This window comes from Numenius arquata, chromosome 3 (genome assembly GCF_964106895.1).
Source record: "Numenius arquata chromosome 3, bNumArq3.hap1.1, whole genome shotgun sequence".
Taxonomy (NCBI): Eukaryota; Metazoa; Chordata; class Aves; order Charadriiformes; family Scolopacidae; genus Numenius; species Numenius arquata.
Window position 1 is genome coordinate 24,603,087 of NC_133578.1, and position 26,450 is coordinate 24,629,536.

The following is a 26,450-nucleotide window of genomic DNA, read 5'->3' on the forward strand; positions in this document are numbered from 1 at the left end:
TTTTAGGACTTACAGTTTCAAGAATATATAGCTCCAGAATAGCTTCCCCATGGGAACGGCTCTGAAGCAAGGCTCCACTGCCTGATTAGCATTTCAAAATTTTGGAGCTCATTCCTTGCAGGAACACCACCAGATCCTGAGCTGGTAGAAGAGCCTGTCAGGCAGCATGCATCTCCTCCAACAGCATGACCACCTGCCTGAGGTGGGCAGGGACTCTTCTCCAAACTCTCCTTCCTGCAGCCCTGACCTCTGTGGCTTTGCTCCTGTTCCGTTTCCGGGCTGACTGCCTGTGCCCTACACAGTCAGGAAAAGCAGCAGAACCTCAGCGCACACAGAAGAAGCCTGGATGTGTTTTTAAGGTGTGGGCAGAATGGGAGCTTATCATGACTGAGGCATGCAAAATACCTTGAGAGTGGGCAACATGATGAGCACATCTTGCCTTCCCCAAGAGCACCAGCCATTCTTCCAGGCACTAAAAGTGTGAGCACTGTGCCTGTACAACTAATGCCTGAGGATGGGCAGGCTCCTTTGCGGTCTCCTTCATCCTTACACACCAGCGCAGCAACCTAGGGCTGCCCAACACAAGGGATTCAATAGCAAGGCAAAACAAAACAGCAAAGGAAACGGGGCAGTTGTATGTTTTTTTCAATTGCTGGAGAAGGAAATGGATGAAAGGGAGAAATTAAACACTTAAGCAGTAATTCACAAAGCAAAACTTTTCTGAAAATGAACTCCTGGGGCTTACTGCGGTCAGGGCTGGCAGCAATATTGCTTGGGCTCAGCCAGTGGCAGCTGGTTGCCTCCACGCTGAGAGTTCAGCGGCAAGTTTATTTCTATCAGTTCTTCAGAAAGAAGTTACCTACTCCAAGGGAAACAAAAGATAGGCAACTGCTACATGGGTGGCAGGCTGAGAGAGCTCTGAGCCCATCTATCAAGGCAGCAAAAATGGTGCTTCAAGTACAGCCTCAGAGGGTGGTGCTGCCTGGTGTTGAAAGGAGCAGCCTGAAATAGTATCAAAAGCATCTAGTGAAATACAGTAAAAATGTTATCTTTCCTTAAGGTAAGCTAATTAATGCCTTAGATCAGCCTGTAAAAAAAAAAATAAAAAAAAAAATCTTCTGATTAAATCACTTATTCATTAAGAACAACAAGAAAAAGGGTACAGAGGAAGGAGCAGATTATACAGTAACTTAAACAGTTCTGATGAGCTGGGGAAGGGGACAGGACACACGCAGCAGCTTGACAAGTCTACTGGCCTGCTAGTCTACAAGTCTGCTGGGATAGTACACTAACAGCATCATTAATGCCATGCTCTAGTCTCTGAGAACACACACTATTCTCTGTTAATGCTACTGGGTGTTATGTGTTTGTATCATTCATAAAATGAACTCCCTGGTGCTTATCTGCAAATTTTCTTTGATATTATTATAGTTTCTCTCCTGAACACATTCTGGGCAATGGGATGAGCCCTGTGAGCACAGGGGAGCCTTACGTAGGAGGAATGTAATTAAGAATACATTTTTTTAAGTTCATGCCTTGGATTTTGAGCTGGGGTAAACTCTTATGTCTTCATTAGCTTCTGCTGAGCTGCAATGTTTACACAAACTGGTGGCATTATAATTTCAAACACTTCTTTAGTCATTTCTACTTATGGCAAAAGCCTGCAGGAAAGCGCGTTGGAGATGGAGCATGCCATCAGAAAAGGCAAATTCCTTGCATACAGATGAGCCTTCATTTCACAAAAATTTTAAAAGCCTGTGGCTAGGATGCAAAAATTGGAAGCACGTTCCTCCGAGGCAGTAGGGCAGATGTCTAACATAGGGATTCAATCTAAGGAAGCAGATTTGACTTTAAAGAAGTTGATGAAATAAAGATCAAATCTGAGAGAATAACATTTAAGGAAGAAATTATTCCTGTTCTGCTGGACATACCTCCAGCAGAAGCCAGACTAAGTCCTCCATTTCCTACAGGATCCAAATCCAGGACATCACCCTAAGTCTTAATTTTGGAAGACAATGAAGTCATCCCATGTTTGGTGGCTTGCATCAATCCCAAAACCTTTGTAGTCAAGATGACAGCCAACATCTTACTTCAACCAACAGCCACCCTTCAGGTGGCAAACACAGTGCATACATTCACCTCTTGTCTTTACGGAAGGAAAAGATGTACTCCTCCTCCTTTGTCTGCCATAAAACCTGAACAAGGATAAGCTAGGGAGAACCCATCTTCCAGGGGTTAATCATACAGGACTGTACCTGACAAGATACTGAACGCCCTCAAGGCTGTATTTTGGCAGAGGGACGCATTTAATCATGCCAGACTGCAACAAAGCATGAGTCAAAGCAGCTCAAGTTGCTAAGGCATCCTTGCTGGTTGCTATGGGATGTGTACTGTTATGAATGTTTGGTTCTGGTTTATTATTTTTCAAAGGATTGGCTTAGTTTGTGTAACAAAAACTAACCTATCAGCCATTAGAAATAAGCTGCATTTTTTCCTCCAGTTCCTCTTTTCTGAAATGGGTGACATTTATTTTGTTGTCCACTCTTGGACTGCCCCATACTTCTCCTCTTGCGTGTTTTTGTGCTTCTGCAGACTAGAGGATTTAAAATGGTTGAGAGTAGCCCAATACAAATCCATTTGTATTTTTTAAACCTAGCACTTCTGTACAGGAAAGAGAGTCCTCTTGAGATGTGCAACTGTTTGCTATAAAAAGCAAATGCTTTAAAAAGCATAAAATTACATATGATCAGTGCTGTTTTGCTCATAGGTATTTTCAATATAATGGTTATACAGGCCACCAAACAGATTTTGTGGATTTCACTGGAGTGGCATTGAACCCCATTTGAATGCAAGTGGGCTGCCTCCTGCTAAAAGCTGTAATTTTTTTGAAGCATGAGCCCACTCTGAAAAGCAATGGCCTCATGTGGCTCCTTGTTTACTGTGCCTCATTGTTTCCATATTAAAATGGTTCAGTTCAGAAGCAAAATGATTACTTTTTTTTTTTTTAAAAAAGACACCTTAAGACCCCTGTAAACTCAGCCAAACTCTTGGCACTCAAGCCTGAGCTCTTCCACACTAGTATGTTAACACTGGTTACACAGGTTCTCACTAGGTATCTGTGCACCTCTGACTTTCCTCTGATATGTCCAGATCTGTACACGTTCTCGCTCTGATGGCTTGTAGAGCCTCAGCTGATGGGAGCAGGTAGACACTGCTGAAGGTGAGGCACAGAACAGGGGAACTGCTGAGCCTTGTCCTGCCATCTCTACCTCCATGGGGCTCTGCCTGGAGCCCCTCTCCTCTATCCAGCGTCTCATTTCTATGAAATTTATGAGAATAAAATCATCTGGGAAGCCCCTAGTTGTCAGTCAGTGATGGCTGAGGTCGGCTCGTGACTAAAAGCTACCCTTGCGGTGAGGGGAGCACAAGCGAGATGGGTCGGCTGCAACCCATGCCCTCGGGAAAGCACAGCTCTCCTGCTCCTCAGCCCCAAGCAAGCCATGCAGACCACATGCAGCAACCAGACTTGCCAGGCTGAGGAAGCGCCACTTGGCAGCCTCGCCACCACACAGCTCCTCACCTGCTCCTCTGTAAACCTCGGCTGACGATGCTGCACACCAGCACCTCACCTGGTTGTGCCCAGTGACCTCGAGCATACCCCGAAAATCTTCAGCTTCACCCCATGCCTCACTGATGCTTCAGCAAGCAAGTGTGGTCGTACAACATGGGATTTTAAAATATAAGTAAGATCATCTAAATTACTGGAAGCTACCAACACCGATATGAAACCTTACACAAGATAGAAAGCCCTAATTATAGTTTCTGAACCTATGAAGTCATCTAATACACATATGTTCCTCTATACTGCAAGGAGGAAAAAAGGAGACATGCAGTACTTATTACCATCCTCATAAGAAGGAAAAAAACCCCAGACTTTAGAAGCTTTTGGAAACTTATCATTTAGAAAAATCTGCATAAAACCAGAAAATCAGCTCTACTTCAGTTAAATAAAAAAAAAAAAGGAAAGAAAAAAATAAGGCAGTATAAAATCATAAGCACTTAAGTTTTAATTCTAAAAGCAGTATTACTTGTTCATTCCACAGCACCATGCAGCACTGTGTGCCTTTACACTGTTCATTTTATTGATCTCCTGGATCAAAGTTACATAATATAAATCTGAAAAACACTTGATATTTCTCCTGAATTCCCAAACTCAGGAATCTACTTCAAGCAAGGAAGGAAGATGGCAGACTTACTGGCTCACGTGTCATCAAAAAATGACTACTTCAATCAGAAAACGATTCAAGAACAACATGAGGCTTCCACTTTCTCTTCTAGCACTGTACACCCTGTGCAAAACTGACAGCAGCAAAAAGTACTAACAGTCTTCACGCATAAGTGAAGGATGTGGCTGCAACCCTAAATACTTAGTAGGGGGAAAATACTGAGAAAGGAAATCCATTTTTACATAATCATCATCTAAAACAGAGCTGAGCTCTCTAACACATCCTGGACAGTGCATAGTCTATTGATAATGACAGAATTTTGCATTCAAATAATTATGGGCGAAGGACTTTAAAATATATTAATCACATCTGGATATAAATTATTTTAAGTTTTACATTATTTTGCAGTTCTGTGATAAAAAGCCCTCTTATTTGCTTGAGACAAGATTTCAGAAAGCTTTAGACAGAGCAGATTTTCTTAAATTAGCTTGAAAATTCAGTTTCCAGGGCAACATACGCCGGTCTTCATACATCAACATTTCTTTGCACCATTTTTTAAATGTGGTTGCTTGCTAAAATGTCATAAAATGCTTTTTAAATACAGTAAACTATTTTGATCACTTTGATCCTTTTGGTTTTGCCTTTGAAAAAAGCTGACTGTCCTTTCTTTTCAGAAGAATCATATCAATAAAACTGTCAAATTGTTTTACTTCAGAGAAGCTTTATCCCAGAAATGCTGGCAGTGACACCCATGCGTGTAATACATTTCTACCAGCACCTGAATGTTTATGTAACATTTCAGTAGGCATCCCTTATTCATCATCCCTTTCCTTACTTTCTTTTGAGTTTGCAAGTAGGAGACATGACTTAGGGTCTGTGGCACGCTGGGAATCTGCTGGCTTATAAAGAAAATTAACCTGAATGCCTGTTTCACAGTGGCGATGTGAAATTTGCCGATTGCCCACCTTGCACATTGAGACCCTCAGGGAGTTTCCCACACCTACCAATACATCCACCTACTGTCTCCTCCATTCTGAAAGGGGTGGGAGGAATGAATCCCTTAATGAGGATTATCATTTCCCCTCTGTGCTTGCTTGGGAGATGCTCGGCATCACTGCGGTGATGTTATGGAAACAGGTACCCGAAACCATCAGCAGTAGAGTGGACATCTTCCCTTCTTAGATTTTAACAGGGGTCAGATCAGACCCTTGCCACGCGGCGTGACGGTGGAGCAGTCAGTGCATTAAGAAGTTACATTAGGACTGTCTTAGGAAAAGAAAACTGAATGACTGTTACCTGCACATTTTACTCCCTGAGCAATGAGGCCCCACATAAAGTTGGCGCAGTATTCACACCAGTGTGGGCCCCTGAACGTGTGCACCTGCAAGACAGCAGCAGAAAGGAAAATTACAGAAAATGACCCAACTGTTTCACAGATATCAATATCAATATGTCTAAACAAGGCAGAATTCCTCTTCTTTGAAGGCACCACATGCAGTCGCTGGAAGTTTCCCTTTATCACTGCAGGAAAGAAACATAAGAAAGATTTAACTGCCAAGGCTCTTGCAGACCTATGGGAGACAGGAGCTCTCCATCCCGAGCTGTCCGGAGCAGCAGATCTAGGTCTGGGGGGGGATCTGCTCCCAGACCATGTGGGGCAGAGGAACAGTGGCAGGTCACGGCCCTCCTCCTGCTTCTCAGCATCCCTCTCTCTGAGGAGGATCTTAGCCACGAGGCGAGGCTTTTGCAGTGACCGTGCAAGAGTTTACCTCTTAATTCAAAATGCCTTCTGCTTTGCCCTCCCCTCCATAAGGTACTGTGTGGAACATGTAGGGGGCTGCAGGATTTTGCCTCGGGGGGAGGGAGTCCTGCCAGGCAAAAATACCAGTGCTACCCAGAAACACTGCAAACGCACTCAGGGGCTTTCCAGTTTAGAATAACTCTAAAAGGAAATTATTCTTTTCAGACTAATGCTACATATTGAAAATCCAAATGAATCTACTAAGTGGAAACAAGAATCCACTGAACCAGGAAAAAATTCAAAGCTAAGGAAGAAAAAAACGCAATGGTGCTTTCAATCCCAGCTCACATGCTTGTTACAAATCCTGCAGCCACCATTAGCTGCTTCTGATGTTATTCTGATAAAGTTCCTGCTGTAGGAAACCACAGGATTCTTTGCAGAGAAAATCATTACATCCTTAGCCAGCGTAAAAGCCTTCGAGCCTCTATTTAGAATCGACAGGCTGACAAAAAAAATCAGTAACCGCTGATCATAAAGAAATGAAATTTGCAGTGAAATGTAGTAAAAATGCTTCAGGCTTAAGTCACTCGGTTCTGCAGAGTTACAGAGCGGGTATGGGAGCAGGCGGTAACCCCACGCACGTGCACTGCCCGGTCGGATCCGTGTGGAGCAGAAGAGAGAAGGAGCTCGTTGAAACGCACGTGCCCGGCATCCACACGGGGCTCTGGTTATAAATAGCAAAATGTGAAGTGGCCTGACCAACGTGGTGAGCATCCCCTGCGCTGCTGATTTAACAAGTGGCTGGACCCCAGCTGACACTTACCTCAATCAAGTGACAACCCAGAGCAGCACCCAGCAATTCAGACCACGTTTCAGTTTTGGCTGGTGGAAGGTCTGCAGCCTCCTGGGCATTTGCTGCCCAGGAAGCAGCAGTAAGGTAGATCGCTGTGTTAGTTTGGAAAGTTACTCTTGAATTCACCAAGTAATTCACGTGCCTGTCTGTGCTAAGCTAGGCTTATAATTGCCTCTAGCCCTACGCTGCCGAGCATCTCTGGGGGAAGCGTAATGGTGTGAAGCGTCGTGTTCTGCCAGCGCTGGCAGAGGCTGCCTGCCTGCCCCCAGCCCCGCCAGCTGCCCTCCGCACCCGCTCACATGCACCGTTTGAAGGTGCGATGTGCCCCACGAGCCCCCTTCTCCCTGCAGCTCCAGCTGACTTCTACAACGCAAACGATGGCAAGACTGTCGGCAGCTGTAATCTCCATTTTCTTTTTTCCCCTCTCACCACAAAGAGATTTTTCACACCTTCCTCTCCGTTACCCACCTGCACTACCCACATCCTCTTGGCTTTCTTCCCCAGCCTTGTGGTTTTTTCCCAGGTCTTTGGCAGTGTTCCCTTCCCAGAATAAGCACATTCTAATATCCTCAAGCAAAACGCTGTGCTTTAATGCCTGCAGGACTAAAAACTTTTTCAGGGGGGAAAAGAAAGCTCCCTTTCAGTCACCATCTTTTTTTTTTTTTTGGTCAAAGGAACATTGCCCCAAAACACTTATTTAAAATATTTGTCAAAAATTCTGTTGAGGGAAATTGGGGGAAAAAAAAAAGACAGTGCAAAAGTTGGAGCAAAAAATAATCTTTTTTTCAGAAACCTTTTTGGTTTTATAAGAGAATATAGTATTTCTGATTGTAAAGGAGAGGGAATTTTGTCTTGTTCCTTGAAATGTTGACATTTTAACTTCTTTCTGTAGGCAGAACAAGAACAAATTCCAACACATTAATATTTCTTGCTCAATAAAAGGAATGACACTTTCCTGTGCCTCTCTGCTTGCTGATTTCAATTAATCAGATTCACTGAACGTGCCATTTGCTGAAGCATTTCTAATGCTTTCCCTGGGTGCTGGGGGACCTCTCCAGAGCCGTTTCCAGTGCCGATACTCACCAAACCTCAGATGCCCAATCTCTAACTGGCTGTTGTTTTAGTGGTGAACATCCCTCCTTCTTGGCATCTTGCTCCCCACTATGGTCTGCGCGTTTCTGCTTCTTCCTGACTCTCCCTAAGAACTCTTCTACAGGGTTTATCACATCCCAAATCTGCCACTCCAACCTTTTGCCTCCCTCCATTTTTTAAATTTATTTTATTATTATGAATTTTTTTTATCAGCTCAGTTTCTTTTATGTTTCTAATAACAATTATCCATCTAGATACAAAAAAATTTACCTTTCTACTACAGTAAGTTCCCCTGACATCATCCTGGCTCTCAGTTCACCCCTCAGAGAAGTTTACATGACTCATCAACTTAAAAATGACAAGGACAAAACAGACTTTCCTCTTCCCTACCACCACTCTATGCATTGGTCACGCTTTGCGAGACCAAGATTGACTTTCCCCTTCAGGATCATTGTCTCAGCATCATGAGCACCGTTCTCTTGTCCCATGCATCCAGGCTTCATCCAAATGCTCAAATGCCTTTCCATATCATCAGTTAAGAAATTAACTTCTCTGTTAGATTTATCCAGAGCCTGCTCGGCTTTACACCACCCCATCCAAATTACTCTTTCTTATCCATCATTCTGGTTGCAAACTCAAAACTAAAAGCTGAGAGTAGGTTTTTCTATGTTCCATAATGCTCTACCTTGCTTCATCCTTTATGTGACATGCAATAGGGAGGTTCTCTGGCAATACTAATTAGGAGGCCCAAAGGCCATAATGTCCTTCTGTCCCCTGTGTACACAGCCCCTCAGGATCCGATCTGAAGCTTATTTTGGGGTTTCTAAGCAGTGCTGTCCTTTCCCAGAGCTCAGTAGTGCCGGAGTGTTACTCTTCCCACCACCACGGAGCAGGACCGAACGTCTAACCCTACGCTGGTCTAATACACACACACCATCTCTGGAAATGAAATCAGACACAGTAAGCAATGCCAGAAAATAGAGAAAAATTGTTCTTCTGAGGTCAGAACAGCCTCTGATCCCATTTCATCCTGCAGAGTGGGACCTGGCAGCACGCTAAAAAGAAACACGTTTGCATCCCTTTGCTAGTTCCAAGAGCCAGCACCTGCAAACAATACTGCTTTATTACATGACACTGTTTAATATAGCATTCTGATTTTTATATTTAATTCCCCATTCTAAAAATCTGCCAAGCAACTTGCTTGTTTTCAAAACTAATACATACTTTCCAGAAAAATTTCTGAAAACAGAATCCCAGAGATCCTGACTTAAATTACAAGGGGTTTCTTTCCCCTTATAAAAAGAGCATCTGCCATATGCAGATTTTACTGTCTTATAAAATGTGAGAGAGCAGGATTGCCAACTGTGGCTTTATATCACCCAACCCCTCCATTCTCACTCCCGCCCCAAAATCTTTTTCTCTCTCTTTCCATAATGCTTCAACTGTGAGCGATTTTTTAAGAATGTGGAAAATGGGTGAGCGGGAGAGCAAGATAAATTGGTTCTAATCTTAATTTGTAAAATTGCAGGGGAAATATTCAATTTAAAAGAATAATCTAGACAATTTTAAAGCAAAATACCTGCTTCAAAAACTAGATAAAATCATACTACTGCAAGTCTGAGCGAAGAAGAGGGCCTCATGTTGAGCTTACACCTATGCATTTCTATTTTGAACTCTCAACACAACATCAGCAAGGTATAATAAGCATTTAACTACTGTGATTTTACATAGGAGGACAGTTTTCTGCTTAGGCTTGAAAGACTTTCGTATACACAGGGAAAAACAGCTTAACTCCTGTGATTAATAACTAAAAGTGTTACAGAATTTCATTTATTTTGTTTTGCATTTAATTAAAATATTTCTTAGAGAAAGAGACAAAGTTTTAGGAGAACCAAATAAAAACTGATCCAGTGGCTCTGACAACAGATTATACCACAAGCTGCGAACTCCTCAAGCAGATCTCCCACCATTATTTCTCAGGCTCTATAAAGGTCACTGTTTAAGTTAGTTACCCATGTATCTCGTAACTCCACTTATTTTTTACGCTTTTGGTTTTTACTAGGCAGTTGTTCAGCTAGCCTTGATTGCTATCTGAAAACCAAGAATGAGCCAGCAGATAATTAGTATTTGTAACTGGGAGACTTACATTATATCACTTGTCAAGGCAGGGAGGAAGAGAATGAGGAAATATCAGCAAAGTGCTGTGCAAACATGATGTGAAAGAACAGGATGCATCGGCAGAGCTTTAGCAAAGCCACTGCTGGGAAGAAAGCGAGGCTGGATCTGACAAACTACGAATATACGAAATCAACACCAAACACAGAAAACCAAAGTCTTTGTGACATACAAAAAAGCCTTCCCTGTTGAGCGGGTCCTGCCATGGTCTCCCTGAATGCCCACTCCACCAGGACCCCTGCTCCTACAGAGCAGAACAGTTTCCTCCATGACCCTCCACACTGAACTGCTGGTGACAATAACTCATTTTGGAAAACCCAGACATTACCATTTGTGTTGGGATGAAACACGTCAATGTGAAAAAGGATGGAAAAAAACATTGCTGATCTATCCTCGGGCTACCAGAATCTTACGCTCTGGGTAGAAGCTCTGTTGGTGCTCGGGGAGGAGACCAAGCTGACCGGGGACCGAAGAGATGGCACACATCCAGCATTTGCACTGCATGGTGCTCCAAAGGTACAGTTCTGCTGGCTATACCGTCTTTCAAACAAATTCCCATGGATGATAAGACACTGCTGATGAAGGCTGTCAGCTCAGTGGTCCTAGCTGATTTGCAATTCCATCAACTGAATTCCGTCTGTTGGGACTCTACCAAGCTTTTAATTGGATATGGGAGACACTGTAAGTCTCAATTAAAACGATGAACTCAGCCTGTATTATTAATGTCTGTCTTCCCTGTCACAGTTGATTTTATCAGGCACTGAGCGTACCCATGCTGGCACCCAACAGGCATGCCCTTTTCATCCATCCCTGGTCCAGGCAGAGATTGCCTGGATGGGAAGGGGACACAAGAGATATCAGTGAAAAAGTCAATCGACTCAACTATCAGTTTGGGCAACACTTCAATTTAATCATTGCATATATTACAATGATTAGATAGTGCCTCTAAAACAAGGGTCTCAAGCACTCCCAATATTCCAGTACACAATATTCCTCCTGTGAGGCAAATATTGCTACTGATGAGTAATCCGAGAAGTGAAAAGAATGCCATGACAACCCACACAGCAAAGCCATATCTGCATGATAATCGCTTCCATGCGAAGGCGACACAGAAATGTCAGGAAATGAGACCACTGGAACTTGCCTTCTCCAAAATGAGACCGGACCTTGCCTAGACCAGCTGGGGTCTTAACGTGGGCAAAGGGAGCCAGTCTAGGACCGCCCCAATGACTTTGTCCAGCAGCTCTTGAGAGCGGAGATGCTGGCTGAACGCTGCACGGTTCAGAGCGTGGAGTATAAATAGCATCATTATCGCCAGTGGGTACACTGACACGAATGCTGAGCAGGCAAACCTTCCTCCAGGTCCTCATCCACTTGGAGCCAGAAGCACTGTCATGTCTTGTTTACTTTCTGGCTTGTGCTGAACATGTCAGCAGAGAAGGGAACAACTGGAAATTACGGGTATGTCGTGCTCTACAAGAGCCAAAGCAAAAAACTGGAGAGTAGCAGGTTGTTGGCTTCTTTTACTTGTAAATTCAGCGAAAATTGCCACTTTTCATTCAGGATGGAATAGCAGATTTTCTTTAAATTGATATCTAGAAACTGGAACATTGCCCATTTTATTCCTGGCCCAAGTTACTTGAAACCTGTATCCATGCAAAAAATTTTGAGACTAGAGGTGAAAATTGAGTAAAATCCTTAGAATTAAAATTGTATATATATACATGCTATATACACTATATGTAATCATGTAAATATGATATACTTAATGATGCAAATAGACTATAAAATCCCATGAGATTGCTATAGAAATGCTTTTGCTATGATGTTAAGGCTAATTTGGAGCAAAAGCTGTTGATTATGAGAAAGCACAACATGCGCTACGTGCTCCTTGATGCAAACTCCCAGTCCTCCTCAGCAGAGTGCTTCCTAGCTTCACCCCAGACATGACCTGGTCCATTCTTGGGGCTGTGCACATGGAAGACTCACAGGATCCACATCTGGGGACTAATAAAACTACTGGTGTGGTAGGAAGGTAGGATTTTTTTAAATGGAGGTAAAGCTTGAATTCAGGGACCAGCACTAAGACACCAGAGGGGGTTAAATAACATTCTGCTGTTTGGAATCTGCTTTGGAAAAGCCCTGGCTTTTCCAAAAAAAGTAAAAAAGTCAAAGTAACATAAAATAAATACCTTAGGAGACTAAAATCCATCAATGGCTAAAAGCTTTTCTGGCTTGAACTATCTTATAATACGCTATGAGTTTCAGAAGCAACAACATAAAGCTGCTGAGACGTCAGAAGTTTTGTGGAAGTTTTTCCCCCAGTTTTGTTCTCCAGATATTTTCCCTGCCTTTGAACATCTTCTTCCCTCAAGTACTAGGAGACTAAAAGAAACATCAAGTTTCCCGAGGTTTTCTTATCTGTGAGAACGCGCAGAGACTCTCCCTGGGGACTGTGCTAGAGGCACCCAGCTCTCTTTCTGAATATTCGAGTGCCATGACTCAATTAAAGATGTTTTGAAAATACATTCAGTGCCAGGTCCATACCTAATAACAAGTCAGCATCCTCTTTTCAGCAGAGCTAGACCAATTTACCCCAAATCGGCATCTGCCCCAGTTTTCAGAAGATCAGAAATAGAAATGAGTTCATGTTACAAGTCGCAGAAAAATGGCTCTGCTTAATATAGTAAGTTTGTTACAGTTTCTGGTCTTTTTGCAGCATTTCTCCTGCACTTTCCATCTCCTTGTTCCCAGCATTTAGGCACGGCTTTGCTGAGCAGCTCGTCAGAAAAATAAGATTTGGCATGGAAGTGATTTGCTACGACTTTTCACACTAGCAAGACACCTAGCACAGATGCAATTACACCTGTAAAATCTGGGCAAGGGCCAGGTTAGCTTATTTGTTTCAGAGAAGCAGCACACATTTTACTGGCAGAGTAACTCCTGTTAAAATCAGCAGTCTCTCCATTAAAGTGATGCTTCAGCCTGTCTATATTGGCAAAGCATTTCCAGTAGAGCCTGGTCCTCACCCAACCCTTCACTTGTTGTGCACGTTTAAGGCTATACCCTACCCCCAGTTATTTCTGGAAAAGTACATTGTCTCTGCTCTGGAGCTCCCTGTTCAGCCTTTCAAACGGGTCCTCCTCAGAGAGAAAGGGAGGATGTTGCTTCAGTCGAGGAGGGAGACGAGGAATCTCAACAAACAAGACTCATCACCATCTCTGCTGACCTGGCTTAAGCAAGCGTGGAAAAACATCTTGCCCCTCTGGAAGAAGTGTTGGCTTGAAAGGGAATTATGTTCTGAATGTTCACCAATTCACCAAGCAGCCTTGCAACCGTTATTTATTACAATTAATTGACTGTGCCATCTCAGGCATTAGTAAGATAGTAACTTAGAAACAGCACGACAGTACCAAATACTGCACAGAAAGATAGTAAAAAATAGTCTTCTGAAGATGTATCTATTTTGTGAAGAGCAAGAGAGAAATGAGACAATATCCTAGGGAAAATGATGCATGGAAACACAGATTTCAGTCCAGCTCTGAGAGGCACGGCCACCTTCTTGCTTCAGTGAAGCGCCACAGCACTAATCCAGGCAGAAGGGTGGTTTTATGCCTTGGACTATTGGCAGTTACGAAACACCTGCAGAGTGCTCCGCTGGCTCAAGTCATCAGGAGCCAGAGGTGTCTGAAGGAATACTTATAACCAGCCAAGGGAGCTAAAAATTCCCCAGGGCCCATGAGTCACACAAGCTGGAGGGGAGTAAAGACCTTTAAGGTGTTTTGTCCAGGCTTATTTCAAATTTGCCAAGTGATGGCAAGGTTATTGCACTGACTAACAAGTTTCAATACCCAGGAGACTTCTTGCTGTTAATCTCAAATTTTCCCTTTCCTCTTAAGCCTTCCCCTAGCTCCCAGCTAATGCTCCTCTTCCATGACTGCCCTCCTTGCCATTTTTCAAGCACAGTTTTGCTGTTCTCTCCAATCCCACACAAACAGTGGGCAAAGAAGCCCAAGCCCAAAGCATGGTGGGGAGGAGGTGCAGATGTTGTTCGACATCAGGTAGGGATTGACTGAGGGCGGAAGGTAGCTCATTAGGCATATGTATTTTTTTTTTTAAAAGCAAAATACTATGGGATGTAAGGGGCAGATGGAGAGCTAAGGAGATGCATAGAGGGAAAGTCCAGGGCACTGAGCAAGGGGAATCCTGTGTGTTCAGTACCCTAATAAAAACTGCCTCACCAGAGACAGAAAATGGAGTAACCTTAAACTCAACTCAGATTCCCCTGCTGTTGAAGTCCTTTGGCCTAAAGCCCACCTCACACATCCCAAGCCAGAGCTCCCCCTAGTCCTCCTCTCAATAACCAACCCGGAACTTTTCAGTCCCCGTGGCACCTTGCCACAGGCCCCTTCTCCCCTCAAATTTGAGGTTCCTGCTGTTACTTGAAGCTCCTCCTTCACCTGCCTGCCCAGAAGGTGCCCAGCTGCTTACTCCCCTTAAAATTATTGAATAGATCATTACTTACCATGTAGGTAAGAAATTGTATTTTAATTTACAAGATATCACAGTTGCTACATTTTGGGGACAAGATAAGCAAATAGGAGATTTATAAAGGACAGAAAAAAGCATTGTTATTGGTAGGATCCAGCTGTGGAATAAATCTATGGGATCCATTAGGAATAAATCTACTCTCTCCACTTCTACAAAATGTTACAGAACTTCCTTCTATGATAAAGCTTCTTTTTGTAAGAAAGTAATGCCACTGGCTTCAGCTATGATCCTTGTCAGCACTTCAAAGAGTACCCCACAGATCTCTCAGAGCTTCCAAATAGAAGTTGCTATTGCTCATCTACTCTGGGGGGAAGAACAAACTTGATATCCATCACACACATGTGTATACATAGATATGTGTGTACCAGAGAGTGTGGGGAGATTTCTTCCCCATAATGGGTAAGAAACTGAACGAGATCAAAAGCCTTTCTGTGAAAGAAGGTGGGGCTGAAATTTTGAGGATGGGAAAGTGACTGTCCTGATTTGGTCTGATGATTCTTTTTACAAGAGATCTCATTCTATATGCTGTATTTCAGAAAAGCAGAGTATATGGAGGGAAAGTAAAAGAAATCAAATATGCAAATAGACAGACCCAAACAAGTTACATTCACAGTTCTAGCTTACCTTCAAATCCCATTATTTAATAAGAGCTAAATAAAATGCTGTGTCAAATAATATAGATCTCTTTCACCTGATATATTTGAATTAACAGAAAATGAATCTTTTATATTAAATTTATAGAGAACACAGAAATATTAATTGAAAACCTTTTATAAATTAGAAAAAGCCCAAATATGCTTAAAAAAATAAACTATTTTTAATATCTAGCTCTCACCCTGAGGAATGGACATTAAAAACTCAGCCAGATCTGACATTTATAAATCATCATCCTTTCTTTACTTATTAAGTAAAGTAAAGGAGATTAACTTAAGAGAATTCAGCCACTCCATATTTGCATTTAAGATGTGCTCATGAGAGACCAGACCTCCCCAGTCGGGAGAATATTACAGAGCTGGAGATCATCACCAGCCAGTTCTGCCCACAGAGCTCCCCACCACCCCAGCTGACCAGCCTGCTCACTTCAGGCAGGAGACGACTCACATTCTGGCAGATTTAAATAAGATTAAAACCTTTCAAAAACCCAGCCGTGTCAGCACTCCTAGCAGAGCTGTCTTCACATCCTTCTTTCAAACAAACCTCAGAGCAAAACCTAGCTTAACAGATTTATTCAGGAGACCTCTTAATGATTTAAGAGTTAAAAGCAGCTTTTGTGTTCACCCTTTCCCTAGGCATCTGCACTCCTGTGAGGACCATTGCTACACTGCTCCTCTGCCACCACACTCCTCCACTTGAGCTCTGCTGAAGGCAACAGAATCTGAAGGTCTAAACTCCACCTGCATCCCCACCTACCCACCCCACAGGGACAGGAGGTGCAGGGGCGGAGGGAGAACTGAGGTCTCCTACCCTGTGGCCAAGGCTCTCGGGCATTTGCTAACACCAGCCCGCCTCTGGAGCGGCTGCTGCTGTCTTCTTCCCTTCTCCAAGAAAACAGTGCTAGTTGTTGTGCATTAATGATTCTCCGCTTCTCCTTCCTCTGCTGAGATGTTACGGTATTTCCAGTATAAAGGGATTTCTGAGACCCCTTCATTTCTGTGAATAGCAATGTGCCCGATCAAAGAAGCAACCAGAAAAGGGTTATCGGTCCCTATCTGCTGCCTTGTGCCTGTATAAGGAAGAGAAGATTAGCTGCAGAGGTACAGAGCAGTGTGCATCCTCCTTTTTGCTGGTGGAGCCTCTGGGGACAGCAGTCATTGTTGATTAGCTGAACTATATACATTTATTTCATTTCTGGCCTTTTTTTCTTGTTTTGTTTCAAAAGTCTAGCTTGAAGACTCTGGGACTGACATTTCCTTCCTTCCCACATGGGTGGAACATTTGCTGCTTGGCAGGCAACCTAGGAGACTTCTGTAGACATTTTAAATGATGACGTCTGCACATGTGAGAAGAAAAATTTGACAGATGCAAGGGATGATAAAGGAGAGAAGTGCATGAGCCAAGGATGGCCATTCATTTCAGATCCATAATGCAATAATTATAAAGAGCTTATGGTTAATTTTTGGAAAATGGGACAGTGGCTGCATTTAGAGCTCATGAACACCAGCAGCATTCCTTCAACGGGTAGGTTGGTTGCCGTGCACCCTTCATGGGGTAAGGGTTTTTTTCTCTTCTACTTTTTCATAGCAACAGTTATCTGTGTAAGGTGACTCCATTTCACTGACTTCAGAAAAGAGTTACATCTCAAGGTACATTTTTCTAGCAACTCTATGTATAAAGGAACTACAGCGCAACTATTATAAAGAAAACAATCTGTGGGGGAAGTTTATGCTGTACCTATGACCTTGGATCAGACACACAGTTTGTTTTTGAAAAAAGACTGGAAAACTCACAGCTTTCAAACTTTCCAGAAACAGTTTCTGAAAGAAAAACAAATAAACAAACCCAAACGAATGAAAATCAGGTTACCAGATTATTTCAAAACAGATGTGTTTCAGGCTGTTAAAGGAAAGTAACAGAATAGGAAGCAACAGAAAAGGAATACAGATGTGCACAAAATTAAATACGTATTATCCTACATACACTGTAGTACATGCAAAATTGTTATCTGCAAGAATTGTCTTCAAACTCTAAGGAAAAAATAAAAGCTGCAAGACATTTCAGATCTGTAGGACACCTCAGGAGCCTGTGAAAAAATGCTCTGCATTTAAGTGACAGCCAGCAGGATTATTTTATACCATTATTTAATACCATTACACACTCTTTTATGTAACGTTTTGTATATGGTTTTCAAAATTGTGCCTTATTGAAGAACTCAAGTCAAACAAAACATACTGATCATACAAAGTTTCCAATTTTAGTGATTATCTGAACTCAAAAGCCAGAAGGCAGTTTAAATAAAATCTGATGGATGATAGGTAAATATACATATGTGCACGCATGTGTATGTTCACACACGCACATGCATGTGATGGAAATCAAAACTGAAAATAAGAGACAATTATCAGATGCTTATATTATTAGATGACAATCTTATATTACTGATTTCCCCTTCTCATAAAAGAAATAAAAGCAAAAGCTAAACGGGGGTAAAAACCCCTCACATTAAAGACAAAATCTGGACTTCAGGTACTATACATGAAGTTTGTACCATCATCTACAGGAATTCAGTATAACATCAATTCACTTAATCTTACAAATACAGACTGCCTACTATGCAATGCATTTGATCACCAAAAGGTTAATTTACTAAATCCTTACTGGACATCTATTACAGATACAGACACAAAACATGCATATGTTGTATTGACGTGTGTACCTCTTACCAAAAAGCACCATTTATTTAAAATAATTAAAACAATAATTAGAAGCTACATAAAAGACTAAGTAAATTTTATAAAAACACAAGGTAGTTGCTAATGCCAGCAGCTCAAATAGCCCCATGGTAAAAGCCATGCTGCTTTCAACACACTCACTTTATTAATACAGGAGAAAAGCCAGAAACTAAGGGAAATGCAGACCATCTGCTCAATCCAGATGCAGTAGAACATGCTTCTTACCTCCAAAGCTATTTACCAGCGACAAACTGAGATAAGATCAGTTTAATCCTCTAATCACAGATCTAGACGATTTTTCAGCATCATATTATTACAAGTAGAACTGAACAACATTCATTAGAATTGGAAGAAAACTTTGCCAGTTTTTCTCACCTCTTGGCATAAACCAATTCTAAATAAAAGAGTTAACCTCGATATGGCAAGTATTATTGAAGCAAATACATGCACACAAGCAGTAAACAACAAAATCCTTGTTCTTCTATTGATATGTTCTAAAGATGTCTAATTGATTTAACCAGCAATGAGATTTAATCGAAGCATTTAAGTTCCCAAAAAGTCATAGTCTGCATATATATTATTTCTTTGCAATAGCAGACCCATTTTAAAATAAAAACTATCACCCCTGCGCCTTAAAAAGAACTAAGTAGCATAATGTCTTACCTTGAAGTTATGAATCTTCTCGTATTTTGGAACGTGCTCATTTTCTTTCAGCGTTGCTCTTCTGACAAGCGATGTCAACTGTGAATAAGCAAAGAGTTTAAGAGGTTGCCAGATTGTCACAGATGACTTCTGAGAACCCAGTTTCATCCCCAAGGCTGCTATCAATAAATCTTGTTGACGGCTCTCCTGCTTCGAGTTGTGCACCGCAGACCTATTCGCTTTGTGCCCTGACCAGGACTCTTTGGATGGCATTTTGGAGCTGACGGGAAGGAGGAACAGCCGCCCCGCCGGACCGATCCGCGCCCTTGTGTGTATCAGACTCGGTTTGAAAAACCTAAAAGGACCATTTCGGGAACCTAAACTGCTCGGGAGGGCGGCGTGCCCATGGCAGGGCACTCGTTCACCGCGGGGCTAACTCAGCGAGGCGGGCTCCCCTTCCAGCCGGGCTGGGGGGCTCAGGCCTGCCGGCGGGCGACAACCGGGCCGGGCATGTGCGGCGAGCGGGGGAGCAGCCCGCAGCCTCTCCCTCCATCAGCGCCCGGCGGCGGGGCTGCGCGCCTCAGCGCCCTCCTCCCGCCCCGCTGCCCGGGGCGACGCCGCTCAGCGCCGAGCGGGAGCGGCACCGGCACCGCCCCCGGGGCGGGGGCCGGCCGGGGGCGGCTCCGCGGATCCCCCCCACCCCGGTGGCCGCAGCCAATGACGCCCCGTCGAGGCGGGCGGCGGCGCTCCCCCTCCCCGGCTGGCTCCCGGAGAGGTAGCAGCGGGAGGGCTGTCAGCCAGGGATGAGTCACGCACCGCTACAAAATGGCATCTCTTCGACCCTTCGGGGGGTGTCGGGGCATCCTCAGGTGCGCACAGCGAACAGCAGCCCCGGGGGACGCGACAGAAAGCGGCTGTTCCCGATCCCCCCTGTCTGACACGGGTTCGGTGCCGGGAGGTAAGGAGTTAACGCAACCGTTGATGCTCTTCCTTTAAAATTACATTTTTCAGTGCCTTTCATATAAAAAGAAGCTTGTCAAACTCGCATCATGTATCAGCCCCTTCTAGTAGTGATGTGAACGCAAGCGCTACCAAAAGTTCACCACGCCACCCCTTCCACCAAAGACCTAAACCCTGAATTGCTGTGGTGCCTCTCATTAGGGATTTATGAACATTAACAGAAGGTGAATGACACATAGTCTTAAATCAGACTGAAACCTCCTGCTTGGCCTGATGCGACTGACAACGAAACATGCTCAGGACAATGTTGTCCTCACTACCCCTCACACAAGCCAAAGGAAACAGTATTTCACACCAGCATCATTAACACGTTGCCACAGGATGCAGCAGAGACAAAGTGTGATGGGCTCCCAAAGGACCAGGGAAGACCATGCCTTATCCACCCAGAGCTGCTCACCTGGGCAGCCCAGCTCGGGGCGGCTCTCTTCAGCTGCATGCTAATGGCTGGGAGGGGACACCATGATGGCCACTCAACTCCTGCCCTTTTTCTCCTAGTGCTCTCCAAGCATTTGTGAACAGTCCTTGTCAGAGTCTGCAAAAATGGACCTTTATTCTGACTTACTATGGCAGTGATTTACACCGTGGGGCTGACCGCCATCCCGGCATTTAGGGCACAAGAGGACCTTTCCTTGTGCACGTCCTGCCTGCGCTGCCAGCCAGAGCACAGCCCTCCCTTCCCTCGCCACAGGCTGCAGAACCACAACCGCTCTCCCTTCTGCAGCAAAGGTATTTTTAACTCTCATGACTCAGTAACAACCAAAGACAAGCACAGTTTGTCGCAGTCTTCTGGGTGGAATTGGTGTGTGTTTTGCAGCTGGATCACAGCGTTACCACACAGCTCAATCCTGCCAACGCAGCCGAGAGTAATGCTCGCCCTGACCCCCTCCTGTGTTCCCTTGCATGGCCACCAGAACCCTCTCTACAGGTTTTAAAAATCAGCTGGGCTTCAGCATAGGGTCAGGTTGCAGAGATTAAGGATCAACATATGCACTTCACCAGCCACTAATCTGTAATGCAAGTTAATAGCTAATAATCGAAACACTGGCTATAGATTATACAGGATGAAGCTGTCAGGCATTAATGGCTCATACAGGGGCCTTAGGGGTATCTGGCTCAGTTCCCAGTTTCAATACAGACGGGAGGCTGGTGGATCCATCCTGTTGAGAAATACTTTTCCAACCTCCACCTCCATCTGCCTGTCTTGCTTTTAACTGCTCTTCTGCTGTAGGTGAATAAATGTCCTTCTCATGAAGTGTAACACTCCATGGCAATAGGAGACCAAGAAAAAGGAGGTGAGGAGTTAGAGCTGGCAAAACCTCATCTATGTGAAGTGAGCAAATAGCAGGGACTCAGGGGAGGAGGAAGCAGACAAGCTTTCAAGCTCATTCTTTTCTTCCTTTCTAGCTAAAGCCACTTTACGGTTTCATTCCCAAGGACTACATCAGATAAAAGTCCCCATGGAAAACAGTGGATCTAAACCCATCCCACAGGAGTCACCATCTCCAAACAGCTTCAAGTGACAACAGGCTCAAGAAACAAATTGTGGAATTTGGGAAACGTAGGTTTGTTACATGCTTCCCTGGAACCCAAAATTCCTCTTTCCAAGGGAGAAAACAAATCACCAAAACTTCATATTAGGAAATAAATTCTGAAAATTGAATTTGTTGGAAATAAATAACCCAGTGATTTTCAAGAGTACATTTACTATCTGAATCAACCCCTGTTATTTTGCATAATTCCACTTAAGAAGCAAGACAAAGCATCCTGAATTTTCCTTTCAATCATTGGTAGAACCCATATTTGGTTTTTGACATAGTTATTCCTTAATTGTCAGCTTCCTTTTTCCTAATTCTGAAGAACTGATTTATTTTCAATTGCACTTCAGAGTCACGTTAGTAGAAACCGATCTCTGGATTCTGGAAAATTAGATCTTAAGAATACCAATAAAAAGGTAAGCAAAACTACCCAACAGGGAAAGGTCCTATCTCATGGCTGTAATTATGAAAACCCATTATAATCTGGAAAGTAGTTAGAAGATTATGAATTTTAATTCTGACATTACTTGGTGTTACAGTAATCTAACTCAGACTGCTTATTGGTTTTACATAAATCAGCTTCCCATTGTTCAGTGCAAAGCATTTTCTGCTGTTTACAAATATAGGAATACTGTAGGTTCACCTACACTTACAGCCCGTCACATGTGCTATATGTGCACACCAGAAACCTTGACTGAAAGAAAGTTAAAGATATAAAGCTACCAACTGAAAAAATATGAACAATATATATTTGTTATCTATTTCTTACATTATTTCCCCAACATAAAGTAGTGTTGCAATTAAAACCCATACAACTGCTTTCAGATGACATAATACTGTAAGGCATAACACTCATTCATAGAATCACAGAATGGTTTGGGTTGGAAGTGACCTTAAAGATCATCTAGTTCCAACCCCCTGCCCTGGGCAGGAACACCTCCCACTAGACCAGGTTACTCAAAGCCCCATCCAACCTCGCCTTGAACACCTCCAGGTGTGAAGTCACAGACCTGGGGGTTCAACTTGAATCCTGCAGGAAGCTGTTCTCTCCCGACATGCTCTCCTGCTCCAGGCACTCTATGCTGCCTCTATTCCCAGCCTGCAGGTCCTGCTCTTTTTCTTATGCTCTTGGCCAGCTCTTGATTCAGTGTCTGCTCTCCACCCGTGGCTCCTGCACTTCCACCCACCAACAGTGTCTCCTCTCCATAGCCCTTTCATTTTCCAACAGTTATCTCTATCGCTTGCTCTGTCTGAAGTCATCCTTAGCAGGGACAATTATTAGATACTGTCTGCTACACACTAGATGAAAAAGAGGTAGAAATCCGATGAGGAAAATTTTCTCCCACCTTCTAAGTGGGATTTTACTTTTTATTAATTGTTTGTGACAGACATTTGCAATCATTGCATATGTAGGGAGCAATATTCTGTGCAGACTCCAGAAGGAAGTAAACTGCACGGCTGTCTTTTTAAAATTTAATTTAAGGACATGATTTCATAGGGTTGAGGTGAACAGAAAATGGTATGACTGGAAGTCATAGCTGAGCAACCTCTCAGCAAAGCACACAACCAGAGCAGCCTCTTGGCCCTGTACTATTTAGTGACTTAAATGAACAAAACCCAAACCCAGTAACGTGACAACCTTTAAACCAAGACATCTGTTTGGAGGTTGTACATTGTACTTATGGAGGAGAGGAAAGGAAAGGAAAGGAAAGGAAAGGAAAGGGAAGGGAAGGGAAGGGAAGGGAAGGGAAGGGAAGGGAAGGGAAGGGAAGGGAAGGGAAGGGAAGGGAAGGGAAGGGAAGGGAAGGGAAGGGAAGGGAAGGGAAGGGAAGGGAAGGGAAGGGAAGGGAAGGGAAGGGAAGGGAAGGGGAAAAGAAAAAGACTGTAATCTGCTATTTCAAGTGTTCTCATTTGTTCTAAAACCTCAACTATAAAAATGGTTCAGCCTAGGTCCTACTGGGATTCCTCTTTCCTTACTTCCCCCTGCAGCAGTCCTTCAAGGTGCAGGAGAAACAGCTGTTTTCTTGAGCACTGTTGCTCTTGGTGTTAGCTGGATAATGTATGCCTATTTTCTAGTACTAATCTCACAATCAGTAAGTCTTATTATAAGGACTCCACAGAATTGATTTTAAAGTCTTCCATGGCTTGCAGTAAATTCCAATTAGTCACTCTCTGAAAGATACATTATGTAAGTTTAATGCAGTCACACAATTCAGTCAACATCGGACAAATTATCTTTCTAAAAAGGCAAATCGATGCATTTCATGTTTGTCGAGTAATAAACCAAAATCACTTCAGAAAAAAACCCCAACAAGACAGAGAATTCAAGAGTTGGGTTAAACTCAACAAGTCCTAAAATGCCCAGATTAGACTTGATCAAACCTGCTGAAGCCCACGTGCATTTCCAAACGATGGAGTGTTTAGTTTCATGGCCACCTGGCTCCTCTTTCAAACACAGTATCATGTTTTCCTCAGTCTCAGGAATGCACTGCAGGCTTTTCATTCTCATATGGTATTTTCATGTTGTTATGACCAAATATGCCTTTATTGTTTCAGACTTATTATCCCTTCCCTCTAAGGAATGTATTTTAATAATAATAATAACCAGCAGTTATATTGCACGCATTTTTAAAAAAATCAGAGATGATGCCCTATTGTACATGTCTCAAGAAACAAGATATTTGGGTTGCTATGCGGTTAGCCACTGTATATTTTGTGGTGTTCTGTTTCACTGTATAGCTAACTTAGCCAAATGTATAGGCTCAGAAAAATCCTTCCTTGCCTGAACACTTTATGAGCGTATTTTATGGGCTCAGTACACGATTTTCAAAAGCTAATCAGTCAAATTGTGAAACTGAGCCCAGTTTCCTCAATGCAGTTCTTGGTGGAGGCTTGTTCCATGCTAAATATAATTTTCCCAGTCATATCTTTCACAGAATTGTTCCAAGGGGGGGGGAGGGGAGCCCAAAATTTTACTTTTTATATAAAATTGGTGATAAGCTGTTTTCATTTCATTTTCTTCACTTGTAGACGTGCTAATGCCAGGCAGAGACTCTGCCCACAGATAGACGATGTGAGCGGAGAGTAGGAATGCTGTTCAAAGAAAAGTTCAACCTGAAAGCTGACATTTCAGGAGCTGGATGAGAAGGACCATCACACAGTCTCAGCCACCAGGGTAAGACTCCTCTTGCTGCCATTCCAACACAGCCACATTTACCTGGCACATGGACAACATCGGGCTCACACAATGCTCAAAGTATACTGGGATGCTCAGGCAACACACAACTCCGCTTTGAGTCCGCAGTTACCCACAGGGGAGTTGGGGTTTAAGACATGGTTGAATGATGAAAACTTACTGCTGAGAAAAGTTCTATTTTTTATAACAAAATTTTCCAAATGCACTGGATTCTAATTAAATCAGACCTTTCAACCCCTCCCAGTGAAATACTTACTGCATTTATAGTTTTGAATTTTTATTTCTGATAAAAGTGTATGTGATTTCCACAACAGGCAGTGAATATTTTTGTATCTAGAATTTAAAAAGAAGGTTTTTTAAAATTTTTTTAGTTAAAACCTTAATTAAACAAATTCAGCCAAAGTGTTGGGTTAAGGTATGATTGTTAAATTAAAAAAAATACATAATCTAAACAAATGTTTAAATTATGGAAAAAATGTTGCCCAATATTGCTCCTACAAATTACTGCATAAAAAGTGAGTTCATTTGGTACTGTATTGTGCAATACAATTAGAGTGTACTATCATTATTTGGGAAGATTTTATGTTCGCACTGATGTACTTACCAGAAATACCCTGAAGTACCCTTGTTTTCATTAACAAGGGAGCATACACATAAAAAAGCAGAGAGATCTTCGGGAAGCCAACAGAAAAGTTGTTTTTCTGTAGCTTTACTTTTATAACCTACTGGTCACTGCAGCTGACTCGGATCTAGGTCAGCTGGCTTAGTTTGCTCCTAGTGGCATGACGGGTTGTAGATTTGCTCCTGGCAGTTACCAGTATGAGCCTTTGGAAATGACAAGTCGAAACTGCACACTGGCAAAAAGCATCCACTGTGACTATTCCTCTCTTTCAATAACTGACAAGACAAAAACAATTAACATTTGCAGTTCTGGATACAGGTACAAAAGCAAGGCACTTTTCAGTGGCAAACAACACATTTCTTTTCTGAGGGAGGGGGCTATTTTGGTATATAACCACAGACCTAGCCATAGCAAAATAAAACAAAAATTGTGCAGTACCTGCAGTAAGAAGCTCTGCCTTTTTTCTGGAGGACTTTGCTAACATCAAGTGACTTAGCTTTTAGCGAGGTCAGCAACTGGCCCGCTGTGTCCACTCAAGGAGGGAAGGTAATTCTGGGGACTTCCTTCACACTCCATAGGTACAGATACCACCACAGGGGTGTATCTGGGCACATAAGAACTCACACCAGCAGGGATGCAGATGTTGCAACCAGTAATGGTGCTAAGCTGGGTTTTACAAGTAATAGCTATGACTTCATTTATGCTGTATAAATAATAATACACCTCCTCACAGGGTCATGTTGTAGACAAGACAGCACAGTCCCGCCGCCCTCCCGGGGTTCCTGCCTTATCCTGGTTTGGTCCTGAGCCAGCCAAAGCCACAGGGCTCTTCCTTACAGACACCAACACAGGACATCCCTACGGCCCCAGGTAATAAAATAACCAACTGCTCCAGCCCTTCCCTTAAAGACAGGGACTACCAGCCTGCTCGCAAGGGCAAGCTATGACTGCTCAACAAAAGCAGAGCTGCTACCAAGCTGTGTGACACTGAGGCAGGATATGCCAATCAAATACCATGATAACGTCTATGCAGAAAGCTAAGAAACGACATCTTTTCACTCTTAACTCTGACTGCATTGAGGAAGGCAGTTCCCCATGACCATGAGTTCAGGCTGAGGTATCAGCCTCAGCAATTGTCTCCTTGCATTGCAGCAGCTTGTTACCACAACCCTGTTCTTTCCTTGGGAAAACATGCTGCATTAAAATGGGGCCAACCCAGCCAAAGTTAGTAAGTACAGAAGGGGACCAAGAGCTGGTAGAGCACAAAAGATACCACCTCCCTGCCTCAGGGGGCTGGCAGCATCACTGTTCCCCAGGCAAAAGGTGCAAGACAGTTCATGAGGAAGGAGAGCAGCATCACGGAACACCAGAATTTGTCTCCAGTAAATCCTCCAGACGAAGCCTGTCC

General features: G+C 43.2%; 1 protein-coding gene across 1 annotated transcript in view; it reads right to left on the minus strand.

Annotated features, from left to right (window-relative positions):
• CHN1 (chimerin 1) overlaps window positions 1–26,450 on the minus strand; it is a 105,099-nt gene that overhangs the window by 13,145 nt on the left and 65,504 nt on the right. Inside the window, exons 8-9 of the mRNA XM_074144803.1 lie at window positions 18,691–18,768; window positions 5,523–5,607 (exon numbers count right to left, since the gene is read on the minus strand). Coding sequence (XP_074000904.1) covers window positions 5,523–5,607; window positions 18,691–18,768 — 163 coding nt within the window. The remainder of the gene's footprint in view (window positions 1–5,522; window positions 5,608–18,690; window positions 18,769–26,450) is intronic.